The sequence below is a fragment of the Eschscholzia californica genome, unplaced genomic scaffold (genome assembly GCF_041429995.1).
Source record: "Eschscholzia californica isolate CP2 unplaced genomic scaffold, dmEscCali1.0.p SCAF_3, whole genome shotgun sequence".
In the NCBI taxonomy this organism is placed as follows: domain Eukaryota; kingdom Viridiplantae; phylum Streptophyta; class Magnoliopsida; order Ranunculales; family Papaveraceae; genus Eschscholzia; species Eschscholzia californica.
In genome coordinates, this window is record NW_028238420.1 from 51,776,637 (window position 1) to 51,797,368 (window position 20,732).

At 36.0% G+C, this 20,732-nt stretch overlaps 1 protein-coding gene, 1 long non-coding RNA gene and 1 other non-coding gene across 3 annotated transcripts; all 3 read right to left on the reverse strand.

The window, feature by feature from the left end:
• Positions 1 to 2,197: 2,197 nt before the first annotated feature.
• On the reverse strand, positions 2,198 to 5,131 carry LOC147551622 (uncharacterized). The gene is made up of 4 exons (XR_015238455.1): positions 4,997 to 5,131; positions 4,811 to 4,886; positions 3,899 to 3,985; positions 2,198 to 2,458 (listed from the first exon to the last, which is right to left on the reverse strand). It is a non-coding gene; the product is annotated as an uncharacterized LOC147551622 (long non-coding RNA).
• Positions 5,132 to 13,897: 8,766 nt separating this feature from the next.
• On the reverse strand, positions 13,898 to 13,971 carry TRNAI-AAU (transfer RNA isoleucine (anticodon AAU)). The gene has a single exon. It is a non-coding gene; the product is annotated as a tRNA-Ile (tRNA).
• Positions 13,972 to 14,114: 143 nt separating this feature from the next.
• LOC147551624 (demethylepipodophyllotoxin synthase-like) lies at positions 14,115 to 16,415 on the reverse strand. The gene is made up of 3 exons (XM_086670398.1): positions 15,373 to 16,415; positions 14,233 to 15,035; positions 14,115 to 14,143 (listed from the first exon to the last, which is right to left on the reverse strand). The coding sequence occupies exons 1-2, from the start codon at positions 16,372 to 16,374 to the stop codon at positions 14,412 to 14,414; spliced, it is 1,626 nt and encodes a 541-aa protein (XP_086526524.1). The 5' UTR covers positions 16,375 to 16,415; the 3' UTR covers positions 14,115 to 14,143; positions 14,233 to 14,411.
• Positions 16,416 to 20,732: the final 4,317 nt, after the last annotated feature.

Genomic DNA, 20,732 nt, shown 5'->3' on the forward strand with positions numbered 1-20,732 from the left:
CACCATTGGGAGTTTCTTCATCAACTTGCAACTCTCTACCGATGTACCGGAATCAGAGGCACAAATCGGAGTTCTGCACGCCGACGGTTGACGGCGAGAAGAGAAGAAGATGAAAGAAGCATCAGTTATAAAACTACCCTCAGATGGTTAGTGGCGACTGCACCAGAAGCAGCCCACCAGTTAGATCAGGCAGCTCTAGAGGCACCCCAAGTGGGCATAACTTGTCTTGTTTTCCCGGTTATGGTTGTGTATTTGTTGTTTAAACTTCAAAATGTAATTCTCATTAGCCTATTGGCCATTATATGAAGTTTGACTTCAAAAAAAAAAATGTGCATCCAGGGACTCGAACCCCAAGTAGCCATAACTTGTCTTGTTTGTCCGGTTATGGTTGTGTCTTTGTTGTTTAAACTTCATGTTGTAATTTTCATTAGACTATTGGCCATTATATGAAGTTTGATTTCCAAAAAAAAAAAATGCGCATCCAGGGACTTGAACCCCGGTCTGTACCCAACCGAGGTATGTACCATCGGCAGACACTGTTACCACTACACCAGATGCGCTCTTGGTGATTATTCAACTATTTTTTACGTAATAATAGGTTCACTGTATGGAAAACGATATAGAAACCGCCACCATTTGGGTTCTAGGCAACCCATAATGGTACATGAACGTCTGGTGAAAATCTATAGACACCCAAATGGTGCACGTCTCCATGCCGCTCTACTGTTACTTACTCTATATCCATGTGGGGAAAATCTTGGAAACACACTACTTCCACTTAGATCCGATTCCAACACCTCCCTTTCGCCTGAACATAAAGAGAGGGAGAGTGGTGATCGTCATGCATGGTTGGAAGTGCTGGTGGTATTAGTGGTTTGAAGTGGTGGCGGTGTTAGTGATCGGAATTGGGAGTGGTGTTGGTGGTCGAAAGTGGTACTGTTACTGTTGGCGGTGTTAGTAGTCGGAAGTAAGGTAAAAGATGAAGATTATTGGACAAAAAGGTAAACAGTGGATTTTTACACTTAAAACAAGGAAGCCTCTTACGTTAAATTCGATTGACCAAAATCTTTGTTCTCCAGAGATTTTTTTAGATGTACAAAATCGTGGCTAAATGTTATTATTTAGCCATACGCAATTAACATGATCTTGTTTGTGGCTGAGAGGCTCCTTGCTTTTGTTTTATAATGTGCTGCAAAAACAGGCAAAACCACAAGGTTTGTACATAAAAATAAATAAAAAAAAAGATAATTTTCATGTATCAAACTAACCCGGTAGCTAATGAGCTATACATAGGGACAAAGAACTATTGGTCGAGTCCCTAAGAAAAGCCATACATTTTGTACAGTGCTAACTTTTCTCTAAGACTAATAACCCATCCTTACGAGATTAAAATGTGCCTACCCCATGCTTATAGAAGAACTATATCGAATAAGTATGTGTATGTAAAGGCTAAAATTATATTAAATAATAATTTTATTAGATTTGGGTTATGTGGAGCTATTAAGGATTTTTCTTATCCACAAAATATTAAGAGACAAATGATGAGAACAAGTGTCAAACATCAATTCATGTTTGTAGATAAACACCAAGTACATTGGAGAACCGTGGCAAAGAAGCCAAAATTGGAGAAAAGGTCAATTGATTGTTGACGTATGTATATAGTTGATGTGTGTGGGGGAATATAGATTTTAAAAAGGTATTTTATGGCCCCATCATCTTAAATTGGGTATAGGTGGCGAGGCTGGATTAACCCCAAAAACAACGAAAAAATGAGTGAAAAACCCAAAAATCTAGACCTTAATAAGAAAAAAACCCACTCAAAAATAATAATGTCAAAAAAACCCATTTTTTGAACATTTTTCAAAATGTTCACAAGATATGTAATTATGTTGTTAACAATACAACATATTTTTTTCATAATTCCATTTTTACCCTTATATGTTGACAACATATATCATTGTGTTGTTATAAAATGTTGACAATATCTATAATTGTGACGCCTCGTGTTCCGAGACACGGTTTGCCCGGCAGTTTATAAAAGAAACTAAGTCTCAGTCTCGCTTAAACAGAGTTTCTAAAATAAACCAAAGCCAACACACTTATCTCTGTTATCAAACAAATAAAATGAAGCAGCGGAAATCTAATAAGAAATCATAGTTTTTGAAAACGAACTAAAAGTCAAAAAGACGAGACTAAATTTCGGCAGAGTTTCCTCTGTAAATTGAGTCTATAAAACCTGTAAAACCTGCCAAAACATACATATATACATGCACATAAACTCATATCACGACAAAACAAACTACAAACCCCAAACATCTCGCACCTACTATATACTACAGTGATACATATATATTCTTCGTTCTGATAATATACATAACTTCAAAATATACAAAAACAAATCGATCTCACATCACCAGTTGCTCACAAGCAAGATTAGATCGATCTGGAACTATAGTACCTGAACAAAAACAAATGAAGGAGTGAGATAACTCGAAAGTTAGCTCAGTAGGATACCTAGACATCCTACCCGCACCACACATCAACCTTTTAATAAAACAATAGTTTAGGTGATACAATAGTACAAATAGATATTATGCACATCAAGCAAGGCAATACAGCAAGATAATTCTTCTAGCTTACCAAGATCATGACTGAATACGCCCTCAGTCGGGGTCACCTACTATTCGGCTAGGAAGAACCGTTAGGCCTTTGTTAGTACGTAGGCAGGCGGCGCCTTATCGAACAGTTGACAACTGCAGTGTACACATGGATCCACGTAATACCCCGGTAAGAGCTTCCGTAACTCTCCCTTCGTCATCATCGCCCATCGGGCTAACTTGTGATCTCAATACGCATCGAATAGTAAATCTCACCCAAACAATGATACGCTTAGAATATGTCATGACTTACCCAGACGACTATAAGAGTATCGTCGCTTAGTAGAGCCATATACCCACGGCGATACAATTATCTCGTCTTGAGGCGCGTCCTATCTCCGGCCAGATCTGACGCTTCCTCGCAAGGTAACTCATTGACCATTCGAAGAATACCCAAACATATGCATGAACCTATAATAATATTAAATGATCTGATAGGCTCCCAAAGCTACAAGAACAGAGCCCTCCTAAAGGTCCCATCAACCCAAAGGAGAAGAGCTTTCTTGTCTCTCAAGGTAGGGTAAACCCTGTTTAAAGCCAAGCTTTTATAAGTGTCCACTTTAAGGGATTAAGTATTTTCTTATTACGAAAACTCGGGTAAGCACCCTATTTCATTTCGGTGAAAATGTTGTAAGTATCAATCACATATCATACAGAATTCAAACCACAAACACCAGTGGCTTAGCAGAATAAATAAACAAACATGGCACTGGTCAGTCCCCTAATCACTCCAAGGGTCGGAATACCCCAACTCCCAATCTCTCTCGGACCCCATTCCGGGTAAACAAGAATGGTCGTTACCAAACGGCTGGCCACACGCACCGAGTGTAACCCTTAACATGAATTCATGGCTAATCCATAACATAAATATAAACAAGGGGACCAACCAATGCCCGACGTCAAACAATCAATACACGTAACACAGATCAAGCGATTCCGCCTCCATGTTATACACGCAGCTCAAGCGATTCCGCCACCACGTGTTTACAATTCACACAAAACGATCACACAGATCAAGCGATTCCGCCTCCATGTGATTATTTTTCAGAAAAACCAATTTGTTTTTAAAAGATAAACATCCATAACACACAACACACCACATACATTCCCACCATAGCATATTATGTCATAATTTTAACTAAAGAACGGAAAAGAAAAAGAAAAAGATAAAGACTAAATATATATATAAAATGGTGTAACGGGGAATACCCGTGCTCCAAGTAAGATTCATAGGATCCTACCTCAGATGTAGTACACTTCCGGTTCGTTGTCGTCCACCTGAGATTCGGACTCCTCGGGTCTCTCCTCTACGTAGTATTCGCTTCCTGCTGAAAGTACAAGGAACAAGAGTCACCTTCACTCTGACAACAAGAATATCTTATTCACACCCTTAATATACAAATCCAACCTATATTAGGTCCCGTTATAAACCAAACTATTCCGAAGTTGTTCCTTGTAACGAAATCGACTATACCGAGTACTTTCGACCATTTAAAAACTTTCGTTGTCATACTCAATTAAGTTGAATCATATATCGCTTAAAGTATATTTATGCCTTTTAACATTTCTATCGGTTCTCTTGCTAAAATCCGAATGAACCGTATCCAAAATGCATAAACACACAAAGTAGTCTTAATTGCGCACTGCGCACTCAAACAAACAATACTCTTTAGTCTTTAATCCGATTCAACTGATTCTTAAGTTTTCGGAAAGTTAACTTCACTCCTAGCGTTTCATTCTCAGGTGTCTTCTCCTAATTACGACTAAAACATGCCGGAAAAACCTAAAAGATACGCAGCAGTGCATCAGTTTTACTGCTCGTATGCTGCATACTCTAACCATCATATCGTCCTCATACGAATTCCGAATAATCATTATAATATGTTTCTGGAATCGGAACGAGACGAGCTATAATATCTATGAAGACTCGAAATTCTTCCGAAGCCTTTAAGACTGTCTAAACACCCAAAAACAGTAGCAGTTTTGTTCTTAAACCTACTGTTTTTCATCAAGTCTTGACCTATTCATCCACTTGATTCTTCATACATAACTTCATAACTCTTTAAGTTAACTAACATCATAGAATCACACATAAAGGTAAGGAAATACCCTTAAAAATTCATTATACAACCATAGGGATCAAAATTTCTTACCTTGATTCCAATAAAATCGATTTCAATAGCTTTCTCTTGATTATTCTCTTCCAATTCCTCCTCAATTCACCAAGTTCTTCAAGTAGTAAAGAAAACTACCATTAAAACTCAATTCAACATCATAGAGAGAGAAAATTAAGTTTCTATCAAAAACCTAAACAAAAAAAGCTTAAGAACAACACTTACTTCTTGATTGAACTCAAAATTTCTCTTTAAAATTCACCCAACTCTCAATCTTAATCAATTTCTTCCCTTGAGCTTAAGCCCTAATCTCAGTCGGTTTAAAGAGAGGAAGAAAATCTGATTTTTTTGGTTTACAACTTATCCACTCGAATTTACAGTTTAGTCCCTCAATTTCTATAAACTTGCAAAGCAGCCCCTAAATATTTCCTGGTCGTAGAAAACACCCTATTTTCTGCACCAGTTGTTGATTTAGTCCTTGTCCTAACTTTCTCTAAACTTCAAATGGCCCTTCGCCTAACCTTAGTCTTATATTTTCTGAATCGAAAGCACGGGACGTTACAATAATAATGTCCCGACTTATTATAAAATGTTGACGTCATATATAATTATGTTCTTAACAATATATATAATGTATTAGTCAAAATATTATTTGTTCGTTAACGGATTTGTTAAATACAAAGGATAATATGCATAACATTTTAATTTTTGTAAAAGTCAAATAAAAAAAATGCTTTAGTCTTTATATTTATGTCGAAAGCAAAACAAAAAATGCGGTAACCATTTATTTTTTCACAAGACAAATTGAAAAATGTTGTAGCCAAAATGTTTGTGTTAATTTGTCTATGTAAAATGCAAAAGAAAAAAATGCGAAATATTTTGGCAAAACAATGTCTAAGCAAAAACGAATTTGTTCACAAATTTACAAATTGTTGAGACAAACTAAGATTTGTTCAGAAATTTACAAAATTGTCGAGAGCAAACCAATAATTGTTCAGAAATGTTCAAAAAAATTTTTGACATTGATTTGGGCGGAAAATTTCATTTTAGAGGGTAAAATTGTATTTTTACCTACTGGGTTTTTTCCTCATTATTATTTAGTATTGGGCCTGATTCTCTTTAACTTTCCCATTTTGGGCCTTATAATTACCGGCCCAAAAACAGCTCCAAGATATGGTGCACTTTGTCCATAAAAAATACTTGTATAATTTTATTTTAACTATTGACAGTGTTTCGAAATTTTCAACAAAAAAAAAAACAGTGTTTCGAATTGTTTAGATATTTTTCGGAAAATTTAATATATAAGTGATGTTGGCTGCCATTTGAGTTAGGAAGAACTAATAATCATAGAAGAGAGGGATAGTTATGTTTTAATGCGAGAATTAAACTCATATCTCGAGTTAATTCTTAGGGCAATAGTGAAAGAAGACCATCCAAACACGATAACATAACCCATGAGACTAAGAGGAGTCGTGGAATTCAGAAGAGAATATATAATTCTAATAGTTAGAATAATTATTGGTTTGTTTGGATGAGAGATCCTTATTGGTAAATATGAGTCACTAAAAAACTAATATTGAGTCACTCAACCACTTTTACAATTCATAAATCTGCATCCTTCTTGATGGAATAAATGAGATGTGAAAATCAATAACAATAATCATAGAGAAGAAGGAAGAGGAGAAACATTGTGGAGGCTATGAATCTCATTCAATTAAACTAAGGTTACAACTTAACAAATATATACTAATGATAAAAGACTAAAAGGTCCTTAAAGGGCAAATTACTAAACAACCCCTAACTATTACATATATTATTCTAACACCCTCCCTCAAACTCACGATGCGATTTTGAAAAGTATCGAGAGTTTGCTAACTAAGCAACGAAAGCGTGGAACCGAGTGTGACTTGGTGAACAAGTCACTGCTAAACCAAATACTGCAAAACTGCTAAACCAAAATCCAATACTACGAACCAAAATTCAATACTGCAAATTACTGCCAAACTGCAAACGGAGAAGATGCAATCGTTGGAAAGAAGAAAAATGCAAATGCAATATTGCCCAAAGGAGGAAGAATTTGCAAATGCAATATTGCTCAAAAGAAGAAGGAAGAAGATGCAAATGCAATGCCCAAAGGAGGAGGAAGAAGATGCAAATGCAATATTGCCAACATTCAAATGCAATACTGCCAACAAGTTCAATAACAAATCCAAAACCACTTTCAAATTTTCAGTAACACCACCTCCTCCAAATTCTAAAACCACCTTATCTAAAACCACTCAAATCAAATCCCAACCAAAACTACCATTCAATTACTTCTTAAACCATTCAATTTCAATACCACCAACAATTTCAAACCGCCGAAACCACTCAATATTACCATTCAATACTATTTAATACCATTCAAAACTACCAATCAAATCAAAACAGGCATTCAAAACTAAACCACCTTCTTCTACCCCCAAAAATCAAAACAACACCAAACAAACTAGCTAAACAAATACGAAGAAGAAGTGAAGTAACAATACCAGATCTGTAACTAGAAAATAATTTTTCTGCGGAAGCAAACGATCTCTTGAAGAAAATAATTTTCTTGCGCAACCAAACGATCCCTTGCAGAAGATAATTTTCCAGCTACCAAATCAAATCCAAACGGTCCCTTAAATAAAGCAAATCATCCTACTCCCAAATCCAAACCGGCCACCAACAAAATCAAAATTAAAAACAGCTTTCCTTAGATCCAAAACCGTCAACAAATCAAAGAGCCATGGAGAACTCCAACCAAAACTCACAAAACGGCACTTCACAATCACAACCAGCTATATCCTCCTTGTACCACCTTATGCAATTTCCAAAACCACCCAAGTGAAACCCTAAGTGAAACTTACCCACCTTTAAAACCAACCAGCAATTTCCAAAAACCGCCTATTCTACTTTAAAACCAATCCCAGCCAAAACTACTAACCAAAAACCCCCTTACCCAATCTAAAACCACCTTCCAATGTTTACCACCTGTCTTCACGTTCCTTCTCTTCACAAAACAAATATACCACCATCTTATATACCATACTACTAACACATCTAAACCACAAAGACCATTTCTTTTAAATCCCACCTTCATTCAAAACTGCCATTACAACTTCCACCTTTTTTTTTTGTTGAAGTTACAACTTCTACTTAAATCTAAGTGCCATATCCAAAACCACGTAAGTGCCAAATCCACACCTAAGGGCCAAAATCCAAAACAGCACCACCCAAAATCCCAAACTATCTGTTGAATCCAACCAAAGCAACACTAGCCCCTTCTTTAAAACTGCCTGAATCAACTAAATCCAACTAAAACCGTTTGAATCCAACCAAAACAAAATAATACCACTCTTCTTCTCCAAACAATAACGGCCTAAAACAGAACTACTCTTCAAAACCCCTACAAATCCAACTCGTCAAAACCGTCAACACCAAAAACCCAAAACCACCTTCATCTTCTCCACTCTTCTAGCTCAAGCCATAGAAAAACTTCAAGAACCATGCTCTGATACCATGTGAAAATCAATAACAATAATCATAGAGAAGAAGGAAGAGGAGAAACATTGTGGAGGCTATGAATCTCATTCAATTAAACTAAGGTTACAACTTAACAAATATATACTAATGATAAAAGACTAAAAGGTCCTTAAAGGGCAAATTACTAAACAACCCCTAACTATTACATATATTATTCTAACATGAGAGAGAAGAAATAGACGTAGAAATATGATTAGGAGAAAATGTAAGGAATTTTGTTTTGGGCAAGCAAGGAAGAGGAGAGAAAACTAACCATTTGGTGTTTGTTGTTTTTATCTTTGTTGCCCTTTGCTTAATTTGTCTTCCTTTCTCCATTTCATCGAAAAAAAAAAGTAAAAAAAAAAAGACGGAAAATGATATCAAAAGTCCATAAAAATTGCGCATCCAGGAACTCGAACCCCGGTCTGTACCCAACCGAGGTCTGTACCATCGGCAGACACTATGTTACCACTACACCAGATGCGCTCTTGGTGATTATTCACATCTACTTATTACTTAATTGTAGGTTGTGTGTGTGTGGAAAACTATATAGAAACCACCACCATTTGGGTTCTAGGCAACCTATAATGGTTTCAACAAAAAAAAAAAACAATAATGGTACATGAACGTCTGGGAAGACTCTATAGACACCCAAATGGTGCACGTTTCCGTGTGGCACTTTTGTTAGGTATGTAAAGTTATATAGCAATACAAGAAAAGACACAACTAAGATTTTGCAAGATTGACATAAAATATAAGTATTGCAGAATGATCCGATTTACAAAGCTATTATAGTTATAATAAGATTGGCATAAAATATAAGTATTGCGGAAAATGATATCAAAAGTCCATAAAAATTGCGCATCCAGGGACTCGAACCCCGGTCTGTACCCAACCGAGGTCTGTACCATCGGCAGACACTATGCTACCACTACACCAGATGCGCTCTTGGTGATTAGTTATCTACTTTTTACTTAATAATAAAATATATTCTGTGTATGGATAACTATATAAAAACTTAAACCACCACCATTTGGGTTCGGCAACCCATAATGGTACATGAACGTCTGGGGAAATTCTATAGACACCCAAATGGTGCACGTCTCCATGTGATACTTTTGTTACATACGTAATGTTATATACTCACACAAGAAAAGACACTGAGGATACATAAAGTGGTCATCAGTTGACTGACATCGGAAGACACTGCCAAGAGGAGATAAAAAATTCAACGAGTCAACCCGTCTTTACGACGACAGGATCGCTGAGTCCGAAGAAGTCTACCACCTAAGTCCAAAATCGAAAAGCCGACGAGATCATTTAAATACCTCTAGCCCCGTTCTACTTCAAATAGAACCAGGTGTGCAATTTGTTATCATCTTAAATTGGGTATGGGTGGTGGAACTTGATTAACCCCAAAAAAAACTAAGGATAGGGTGCCCTTTGTCCATTAAACATACTTATAATTTTGTTCTAACTATTGATTGTGTCTCGAATTGTTTTAGATATTTTTTAGAAAATTTAACATAAAATATATGTGGTGTACGGAAAACTACGCCGGATGCGCTCTTGATGGTTATTGATCTATTTTTCACTCCACCTGCATTACCTTTATTTTATTTAATACCTATAACCATATTGGAAAAACCTTGTAACGAACTACTTCCACATAGAAAGAAACACTTCTTCATCTCCTTCTTAAGCATCACCCCTACCACCACCCACCTTCACGGCCATCCTTCTTCTCTTCTGTTCTCTTTGGCTCAGGCAAAGAAACCCCGCTCCCTTCAGTAGAGGGTGGTAACAGACGCGACAGTGAATAGAGACGGCAACAATTGATGGTTGAGGGGTGTGAAGATGTGTCCGTGAGAGACAGAGAGAGAGAGAGACACGCCAGTTTGCTTTTGTTACTTAATCCTTTAGTATGGTGTGTACTTTGCTTAAAAAATTTGAATCTAGGTTGCACGCCTTTATCCACATCTATCTTTATAGAAACCGTTTCAATAGGCATGGCCATTTGAGTGTAGGTACCCCCAAGACCCCAAGTATACATAGGCCAACTGGGGATCCGTAATTTTGAAGCCAAAAGCGTCTGCGTCGGCAAGTTCTATAAGCAATGCCAATTCTCAAAACTTGGCGTCCGCAAGTTTTATAGGCAATGCCAATTCTTGATATAGGCAATGTAACTTTTGGCCAAAACTTGGTCATTTTGTATTTTTCTCACCCTCCAAAAATCTGCAACCATATCAAATCCTAATCATCAAGGTTCATGGTAGCTCGCTCGCGAACTTTGAAACGGATTGACCACACCGATTTGGTACACAAACTCACTATGTTCTTCTCCTCAAATTCTAAGTGTAATATATCTCATATTTGTTCAAACCATCATGGATGAAGGAAATTTGGAAAGAATTTGGGAAACAATAAAGTACTACACATCATCCCTTTTTGGACAAGATTCTACCTTCAAAGAGGTATATATTCTATTAGACCTTATTACATGTTTGATGGGGTATGATTTGGTAATGAGAATCCACAAGATCAAGAATAGAAGGAGAGGGAAAATCAATGAGGGAGAGAAAGAACAAAACAAGAAATAGAATGAACACAAAAAGATAGTAAAACACTTAATATTATTAAATCTAATCCATTACAAAACCAAACTACCTAACTATACTAGTAATATTAAACTCTAAACCCCACTAAACCAATTACCACTTAGTAACCCAAACTTCAAATTTCTTCCCTACCAAAATAACCACAGACAAAAGTAGGGTTTGATTTTGGAACAAACTCCATTGAAGCAAGAACAATTCTAACCCCATTATGCATAAAAACATACATATTAGGTCTCATATATAAAGTAACCCGATTCTCATGTAACCATGGGTAACCTAAAAATATATGACCTAACCCTAAATCATCCATCACATCACAAAGAATTTCAGTCTTATAATTCCCAATAACAAACGGAACCCTACATTGAGAAGTAATCTTTGTTTTTCCTCCTCCTCCTGTAACAACAAAATAAGGTTTAGGATGAGGGGTTGTTACCAAATTTTGTTTCCGAATCACTAGTGGAGATACAAAATTAGAACAAGCAGCGTTTCCAACCCTAACATCACAAACTCTTCCATTAACCATTGCTCGAGTTTGAAAAACAGCAGGTTTGGGTACTGGTATATCTGGATCACAATGTAAACATCTTTCTACTAATGGTGGTCCTTCCATGGGGTATGAAATTTGAGTGCTGTTAATCAATCGTAATTCTTCACCCGTCGGTTCACTTGAAATCGTGTAGCTAGGTTCTTCCTTATACGCTTGGCCATTCTGGGTTTGAGCTTGATTTTGATTTGGATTGGAATTTCGGTTACGATTTCGTCGATTCGCCATGAGAAACTGAGATGAATGGGGATGAAGAAGATGGGAGGGAATATATATAGGAAGGAAAGGGTAGTGGGCTAGTGGCTATTGGGGCCCAGGATTTTCGGCGAAGATAAATCGATGTTACGATTGGATTTTCGGATTAGGTCTTTCGTTTCAAAATTACTAGCTTTTAGTTCCTTCCTCCCCTCAATCGATTCCAATTGATGCCCTTTTATTAGTACTAGTTAAAGTCGGCTAAACTAGGAACTCCAATTTCATTCTAATTTTTGTGACAACCCAATTTCATTCTAATTAACTTCAAATTAGAACTCTAATTTGACTTCAAATTATTTGGATGAGATGAAGGGGGATTCAAACTTAATTTGGAAACTCAAATGGGGAAGGATGATGTTATTGTCATTCAACTTCCTTTTCCTCTTGGTTCATGTTGGGATTTTCTCCAACTCTTACATCTCACTATGGCTTGTTGAGCAAATATGCAAGTACTGACATAAACCACGTTCAAAAAAATAAAACATAAACCACGTTCACATGATCATGTCTATGTTGTTTATGAAATATGTCATGCTAAAAACACAATAAAAGAAAAATTGTCACCCAAAATAGACAAATTAGAAATAGGTTAATTGGTTGTTGTTTTTTGTTGAAAGAAGGTCAACTAGTCTATTTTTTTTTTTTTTTTTTTTTTTTTAATGTTTGACTACAATGGTAATTACAAATGTATTGATACATCAATACGATGTGATAAACACGATAACTATCGAATTACTACTCGCCTAAAGTCTGACGAATTAATGAACTAAAACCCGAGGAATTAAATGACATAAAATTTACATATTTATATCAAAGTTCAATATTTCTGGATTTCCACTTCAATGAGATCGAACGTGAGATCTCTCCATTACGGAGTAGATGCACTTATGAACTAGTATTTTATGGTCCCATCATCTTAAATTGGGTATAGGTGGTGAGGCTTTTTTTTTTTTGATGAAGAGGGTGGTGAGGCTTGATAGTGTTTCAAATTGTTTAGATATTTTTGGGAAAATTTAACCTAAAATATATAAGTGATGTTTTGGGCAAGCAAGGAAGAGGAGAGAACCCATCATTTGGAGTTTGCTGTTTGGTGGCAAAAAATGCGCATCCAGGGACTCGAACCCCGGTCTGTACCCAACCGAGGTCTGTACCATCGGCAGACACTATGTTACCACTACACCAGATGCGCTCTTGGTGATTATTCATCTACTTTTTACTTAATTGTAGGTTGTGTGTGTGTGGAAAACTATATAGAAACCACCACCATTTGGGTTCTAGGCAACCTATAATGGTTTCAACAAAAAAAAAAAACAATAATGGTGCATGAACGTCTGGGAAGACTCTATAGACACCCAAATGGTGCACGTTTCCGTGTGGCACTTTTGTTACGTATGTAAAGTTATATAGCAACACAAGAAAAGACACAACTAAGATTTTGCAAGATTGACATAAAATATAAGTATTGCAAAATGATCGCATTTACAAAGCTATTATAGTTATAATAAGATTGTTGTCATTATCTTCGCAAAATTTTGAGTACTCCAAGAAAAGATTAAGGTTTACATGATCTATATTCATTACGTTGTAGTGATGCATCATGAAGATACAATATGCACCATAAATTGAAGAACCATATTAACTACATCCAATTTCATATTATGTTAATGAAGTGGAAGAAAGTGGATTTTCTGCAATACTTACCTCTCACTCTAGCTTGTTGAGCAAATATGTGAGTACCAATATAAACCACATCCAGGTGATCATATCTCTGCGGTTTATGAAATATATATCATGCTAAAAAAACGATAAAAGTAAACATTGCCACCCAAAATGGACAGATTTATTTATGAAAACCAACCTGGTAGATAAATATAGTGATCCACCTTCAAACTGTGCCATGGACTAAGCACAAATCTTCTAAAAAGGCCCAAAATGTTGGCATATCATTCAAGATGCAAATAACATGGTTTTCAATCTTAATTCTCTTGACCAAATCAATTATGGGCTCATCCAAGTAGCTATCTTCTCCTTTCAAAAAAAAAAGTAGTAGTAGTAGTTTTTTTCATCTGAATGTGGAGAGTCAGAGCCTTTTCAAACAGAATTGTCGACTACGATCGGTGTCCGAGTTGAGTTTGTAACGATGAAAGCAGAAAAAAAGAAAATTGGCCCATGCAGGTCTCGAACCTGCGACCTTCGCGTTATTAGCACGACGCTCTAACCAACTGAGCTAATGGGCCAACTGTTGATGTCTAATCTCTTATACTCATTTTATTGGGAAATCTTGGAAAATTGGTTTTTCTTCATATCACTGAAAACAAATCCAAATCTGGGTTTTTGGGTCTTTGAAGGAGGAGTCAAATCATTTTATAAGGATTAAAACCCAAACATAATGAGCTTTACATCACATTCCTAAAACATATTGAGGTAAACATGAAGATACGTTGGAATTTTTAGTGCTAAAATTATGACATGAAAGACTTAAAAGCTAATTTATCCACAAAAACACCAACTTTAGATGATAGTTTACAAATACTGCACACAATGTACGTATTCGTTTATTTCTAGTAAATTTAGGCCAAACTCATCTTATGTAAAATAAGGGTTCTACACTTCTCCCCTACATAAAATGTTTGACAAGATCGAAAAACATGGGGTCATTTTTCAGTTCGCTTCATGATTAAACATAAAGTTTAGGAGGAAGGCGTGGGGTGAGTAGAACTTCGAGTGGGGTAGCTTTCATATTAGTTAGACCAGCAGTGCCAGTCATGTCTGTAGGTAGACCAGAAGGTGTTTTAAACTCGAACCCATGTATAGTCCGAGCCAGTGCCAAGTGCAACACTTGAAGTGCCATGGGGACACCCGGACACCCTCTTCGACCCATACCAAATGGGATGAGTTGAGGATTATGGCCTCTGACATCTATGTCTTTGTGGGTAGTCAGAAATCTTTCTGGCTTGAACTCTGATGGATCTGTCCATATTCGCGGGTCATTGTGAATTTTCCAAGCGTTTATTATCAGTCGAGTTCCTGCAGGGACATGGTAACCGCCTAGGGTGCAGTCTTCAGCTGCTACGCGAAAACCAGACAATGGGACTGCTCCATGTAGACGAAACGCTTCTTTTAGTACAGCTTGGATGTAAGTAAGATTCTTCATATCTGATTCTTCCACTTGTCTATCTCTTCCTACGTGGATGTCCAACTCATCATGGACTTTCTTCAACTTGTCCTGATTGTTCACTAGTAAGGAAAGGACCCACACTCCGATAGCGGCCGTAGTGTCACCCGCTCCCGTTATGAGACCCTGTCAAAATAGAATTAATCCAAAATTTATAACTTTCGAATATTTATCGACAGATCAATCTAGTATAATTTTAGTACGGTTAGAAACTTTAACAGTACGATATTTAATATGGGAAATGCTAAGTTCAAAAAAAATTGACAAAATTTTTGCTGAAATGATGTGGCAAGTCTTTTTTCGAAGTTCGATTGAATCTTGGAAGTTAAAACATAATTCGTTCACAAAGAGAACGGTCCAGATTCTCAAAGTTTGAAAAGAATCTTGCCACGTCATTTAGGCAAAAATTGTGTCAATTTTTTTGTGAACCTAGCGTCAAGATATATGATTCTCGTATACGTACCAAGCAGGTTGCCTTGTTGATAGTATCAGCATCGTAAAATTCTGTTAGCTTCGTATCATCTTCGAGTATCGTGAGCATTACATCCATGAAATCTTGTTCTTCTCCCTTCTTCATTTCTCCGGATAATAATCTCTTCCTTTTATGTTCTTGTAGCCATTCCTCCATTAAAGAGTCCAATTCTTTTGCAGTACTTTTCATTTCCTTTTCATGACCACCGAAGTCCAAAAACCCTAGAGAGGGTATAGCATCACCCAACACAAACGTACCCACAAGCTTAAATAATCCTTTTAGTTTTGTAATAGCTACTTGATTGTATTCATGGTTATTGTTACTACCAAATATTCTCTTCCCAACAACCATTTTAACAGTAATGTTTAGTACTAAATCTGCAAACCACTTCTTCATATCCACTACAACTTCACCATTACTACTAGATTTTTCATTGTTCTTGCTTATCAAGCTCTCATATAGTTCTCTAAGGGAAGTTTTGATCTCAGAGTCCCATATATGTTGTAGTGACTCGAGCCGAGTATGCGAAAGAACTTCTTGGTTCATTATCTTACGAAGTTCACGCCAATATGGTCCGTATGGGGAGAACCCGAACATGGCATAGTCATAACCAAGATGTTGCATAGCCTTTTGCTTCGGATGCGAAGCAAACAACTTGTCGTTTGTAGTGAAACACTCTTTGGCTATTTCCCAACTACTCACAACGAGTGCCGGGTTTTGACCAATCCGTATGGTGAAAGCCGGCCCATATTTATCAGCCAATACTGCCAAGTTTATGTGGGGAAGGTCAGGTCCTGAGGCTAAGACGTGAAGATGACCTAGAAATGGCCATGAACCAGCTGCCTCTGGTGCTTGCTTTCTTGATAATGATATGTTACTCTTGGTCTTTGATGATGACCTCCATGAAAGTAAGAAGTGGAGTAGTAGTAAAGCAAAGAAGGAAGTTATAAGTATTGTAAAGGTTGATGAGAACTTGAAAAGTTCAGAATCCATGATGAAGATAGCTAGCTAGCTAGCTAGGGTTTATTGGTAATAATGAATGACATACTTCATGATCTCCTCTATTTATAGTTAAGTGTAGTTTTGACTAGTTCATAAGGAGCCTTTCCCAGTTAGGACCTCCAAAAAAAAGTTGAATCATATTTCTTTTTTCGCTAATAAGCTTACGTGTGAGACTGTTTATTAAGAACGTTAACTAATTTGTTATACGTAATATGGGTTTGTTTTCTTTATAGAATAGCGTAGCTTCGCAAATATGTATTTTCTATGGGGATAAATTTTCTGCAAGTTGTTTTCCGAAAAACCCGTTCAAGAATGCATAGAAGTATACAAATATAAATAATTTTTTTAGGATGTCCATCACCATATTAATTAGAGACTATGAAGATATAAGTGATTATGAATGGTAATGTAATGCAAGTACATTATTGAATTGACTTAGGTGCTGTTTGTTTTTTTTTTTAAGTCTGAATCTGAATTGGCTGAATCTGAATTTGCTGAACTGAATTTGCTGAATCTGAAATTACTGAATTATATTACAAGTTGGATGTTTGTTTTTTAAATCTGAATTATAAAGTCTGAATTAAGACTTTGACATTTATACCCTTATTTCGTACTCTAAACAAACAAAGCCTAAACCTTAATTTCTCAATCCTCATTTGGGTGAAAATAAAAAGGAAATTAATACCTAAACCTAATCACCATCTCTCCACCGTCTCTCTCTCTCAAACTCCTTCTCTCTAACAGATGGAGATCGATGGAGGTCTCTCTCTCGGCAAATGAAACTCCAAACCCTTCTTCATCCCCTTAGAGAGAGAGAGAGAGACAAACTCTGGTAAGCTTTCACTTCATAATTTTTACCTCTCCTCTTTCAAACCCTAGAAAAAAACCCCCTAACACTTCTAAGATTAAAGATTATACTTCTATTTCTATTCTTCTTCTTCTTCTATAGATCCCCCCTCTTTCACACTCAATGAATTAGGGTTTCATACTTTTTCATCCCAACAGAGACATGTCTAAGAGAAAATTCGGATTCGAAGGGTTTGGTATCAACAAACAAACAACTTACAATTTCGAACGTTCTCAACCTCCTCAACCTCCTCAAAGACTATACGTTCCTCCATCATCACGCCGCGGTGGTGCTGGTGGTGGTTCTCATGATAACTATGAAGATCACGATCTTGATGACATCGAGTACGACGACGACAGAGATGAAAATGTTGATGAACAAGTAAAGGAATCGAATTGTAATCGTGGTGGTGAAGAAGAAGAAGAAGAAATTGACCCTCTTGATGCGTTTATGGAAGGTATTCATGAAGAGATGAAAGCTCCTGTTGTTTCTAAACCTAAAGAAAAAGTTGATAAGTATAAAGATGTTGATGAAGAAGATGATCATATTGAGAGTTTTTTTTCTAGGGTTAACTTTTTTTTTGCATAAAATTTCTAGGGTTAACTTGCTGAAATGAGAAAGGGGGTTTTTAGGTGGTTGTTTTCTAGGTGGTTGTTTGGGTGGTGAGTTGTTCCTGTCTCGGCAGTGGTGGTGGTGGTTTGTTTCGGTGGTGTTGTGGTGGTGGTGGTTTGTTCCGGTGGTGGTGGTTCATGTGGTGGTGGTGGTAAAATGTTGGGCTATATGAGAATATGTGTAATTTATGGGGCTATTAGTGTCATTTAACTCATTTCAGATTTGGGCTTTTGTATTCAGACTTGTTTTGAAGTCTGAAAAGTGTGAGCTACTTTTCAGCCTTTTCAGACATGAACACAATTCAGCCAACATTTCAGATTTTTTAAATAAGAAAAACAAACATCTGAAATCTGAATTGATCCCAATTCAGATTTCAGATCTGAATTTTTTAAAAAAACAAACAGCACCTTACTCAAAATTGTAAATTGAATATTGAATTTAATCCTGATTTGTTAGTCAAATACCTGTTTACTAAATTCAATATATTGAATTCACTACTTGAGTAATTCAGTATAAAATAGGGATGACATGTTGGTATTTAGATCTACTTGGAATTTTGACTTTGAAAAACATGCTATTGCAGTTTAGACCATTTCATTTTCCACAACTGGTGGAAAAAACAACAATAATAGTAAAATGGCGAAATATTTTTAGGTGAACATCTCTCCCAATCTCTCGAGAGATAATTCACTGCTAGGTAATTCGACTCATTCACATACAGATCATGATTAAAATTAACCATCTTTCAGCTAACCTAGCCTCCTCCGTCCCTCGCGACCAACAAGGGTAGTACATGGATATTCACATGTTGTCCATCGACTACGCCTTTCGGCCTGATCTCAGGCCCTGTTCTGAATTTGAGTGACAGACCTATTTCGGATTCAACTTCCATGTTGATTTTATATGGGTTGATTTGTTGGTCATTTCTTTACTTATTGACCGTATTTAACTAGTGACCGTTTTTTGGATCACCAAGAACCAAGTACCTCCATTCCGAAAAGATAATCCTTTGTATCCTGTGAGACACAACGTAGATACTTTTGGTATAATAAGTCGTGCAAATTATAGTCTTAAAGAAAGAGATCATTTACCTCGGTTCTAATCAAATTGTTTCTCTGTTCTTTGCCCTTTAATTCTATTTTTGAAACATATTGGTATCTGAAATTTAAAAAAGAATACTAACAATTTGTTTTACATATAATATTTTACTCCATATTATATAATATAATCAATTACCTTTGATTAATTTCAGAACGATACACACATTTTGTTTTTTGCAGTTATCTGCTGCAAAGAAAAGAAGAATTTTCATAGTGTAAAACAACAAAAAAAGAGAAAACATATGAAGTGAGATCTCCAAAAGAAATCCAAAAGAAACCCCGTCAAAGAATGAGAAAAAGCATTAAATCCCATAAGAAACATACATATAATATATATGTAGCTATAAAACGAAAATCGCTAAAGATGTAATTCTTGTTTATCTTAAAAAAAAGCATTTTGTCAAGTAATTATTACCAAACATGCATGCATTTTTTTTCTATAAATGTATCCCACCTTTTTACACATATAAATAACACAATATTAAAAAATTCAAAGTCTTGCTACCATATATAGAGAACAAAATGACAAAATTAGAGCTACGTATGTGATATTACTCATTAGATTAATTTTTCAATACGATCATACAAAAAGGCAAAAGTATTATGCTATAATAAGACAAACCATTTTAGTACGATAATAACACAGATCGACTATTTAGCCACTATTAATCACTAGAGTTCAGGTTAACGTAGTGAGATAGACAAACTTTAAAACTACGATAGTCATTACATGACATTAATACATCTATCATCCATGAGACGTGATAAGCACGATGGGCGTGAACTCTAAAGCTTTGCATGCGTGCCAATGTGTATGATCAATAACAGGCCTAAATATGACGTGAATTAGGGGCAGTTCATTTAAATATGCTCAATATTTTTTTTTATTTTCCCTCCAAATTCGGTATAAACTATAATTGAAATTTTCAACTTTTTTCCCAAGTCAAAATTGGTTGCATACATGCATTTATAATGGTAGAAAAATAAAATATAATAGGGTACCTTCAAGTGAACATCTTCCCTTTTACCAAAAAAAAAAAAAAAAAGAAAGGTGAACATTCTTCTTGATTACTTGTTGACGAATTCCTAAGAATCTAACCTTAATGTTTATTTTTCTTAAATGAGATCATATGAACCATATTATTATGTTTAGAAAATTATTTCCTCATTTTGGTCCGTCGACTTTATCTCAAATCATTAGTTTAAGAACCACTAAAATTTGATTTCTTGTTACATGAGAATACAAAATTCATTTATTCGATATTAGAACACAGTTTTTTGAGTGCCGGTTATGATAAACCTTGACTGAGACATTCTCCATGGTTATTAAATTCAAAATTATATTTGGCAAATTAGCTACCTATAATAAATAAGAAAAAAATGCCAAAAAGTTTGTTGTTGTAACATAACTTTCTTTTTTTATTTTCTGATTTTCTTTTCTCTAGATATTTGATTTTAATTTAATTTGTTTATGACTTTCGTGATAATTGTTGTAGCGAAAATGATGGTGGAGATGTGTGGTGATAGATGTGGTAGTGGCGGAAATATGATAACGGAGGTGTGGTGGTGATGGAGGGGTATGATGGTGGTAGTACGGTTGTGGTGTCGTTGTTGGATGTATAATGTTGTTGGTTAAGGCGTAGAGGCGGGGTGGTGGTGTAAGAATATGATGGTGTTGTGGTGGGGGTATGGTATTTGTGTAGTGATGATCTAAAAGAGGGTCTCGACTAAGGTCGATAAGTCAAAAAAAGACAAAAAGTCCAACGGATCATCCATTGACAAGTCAACAG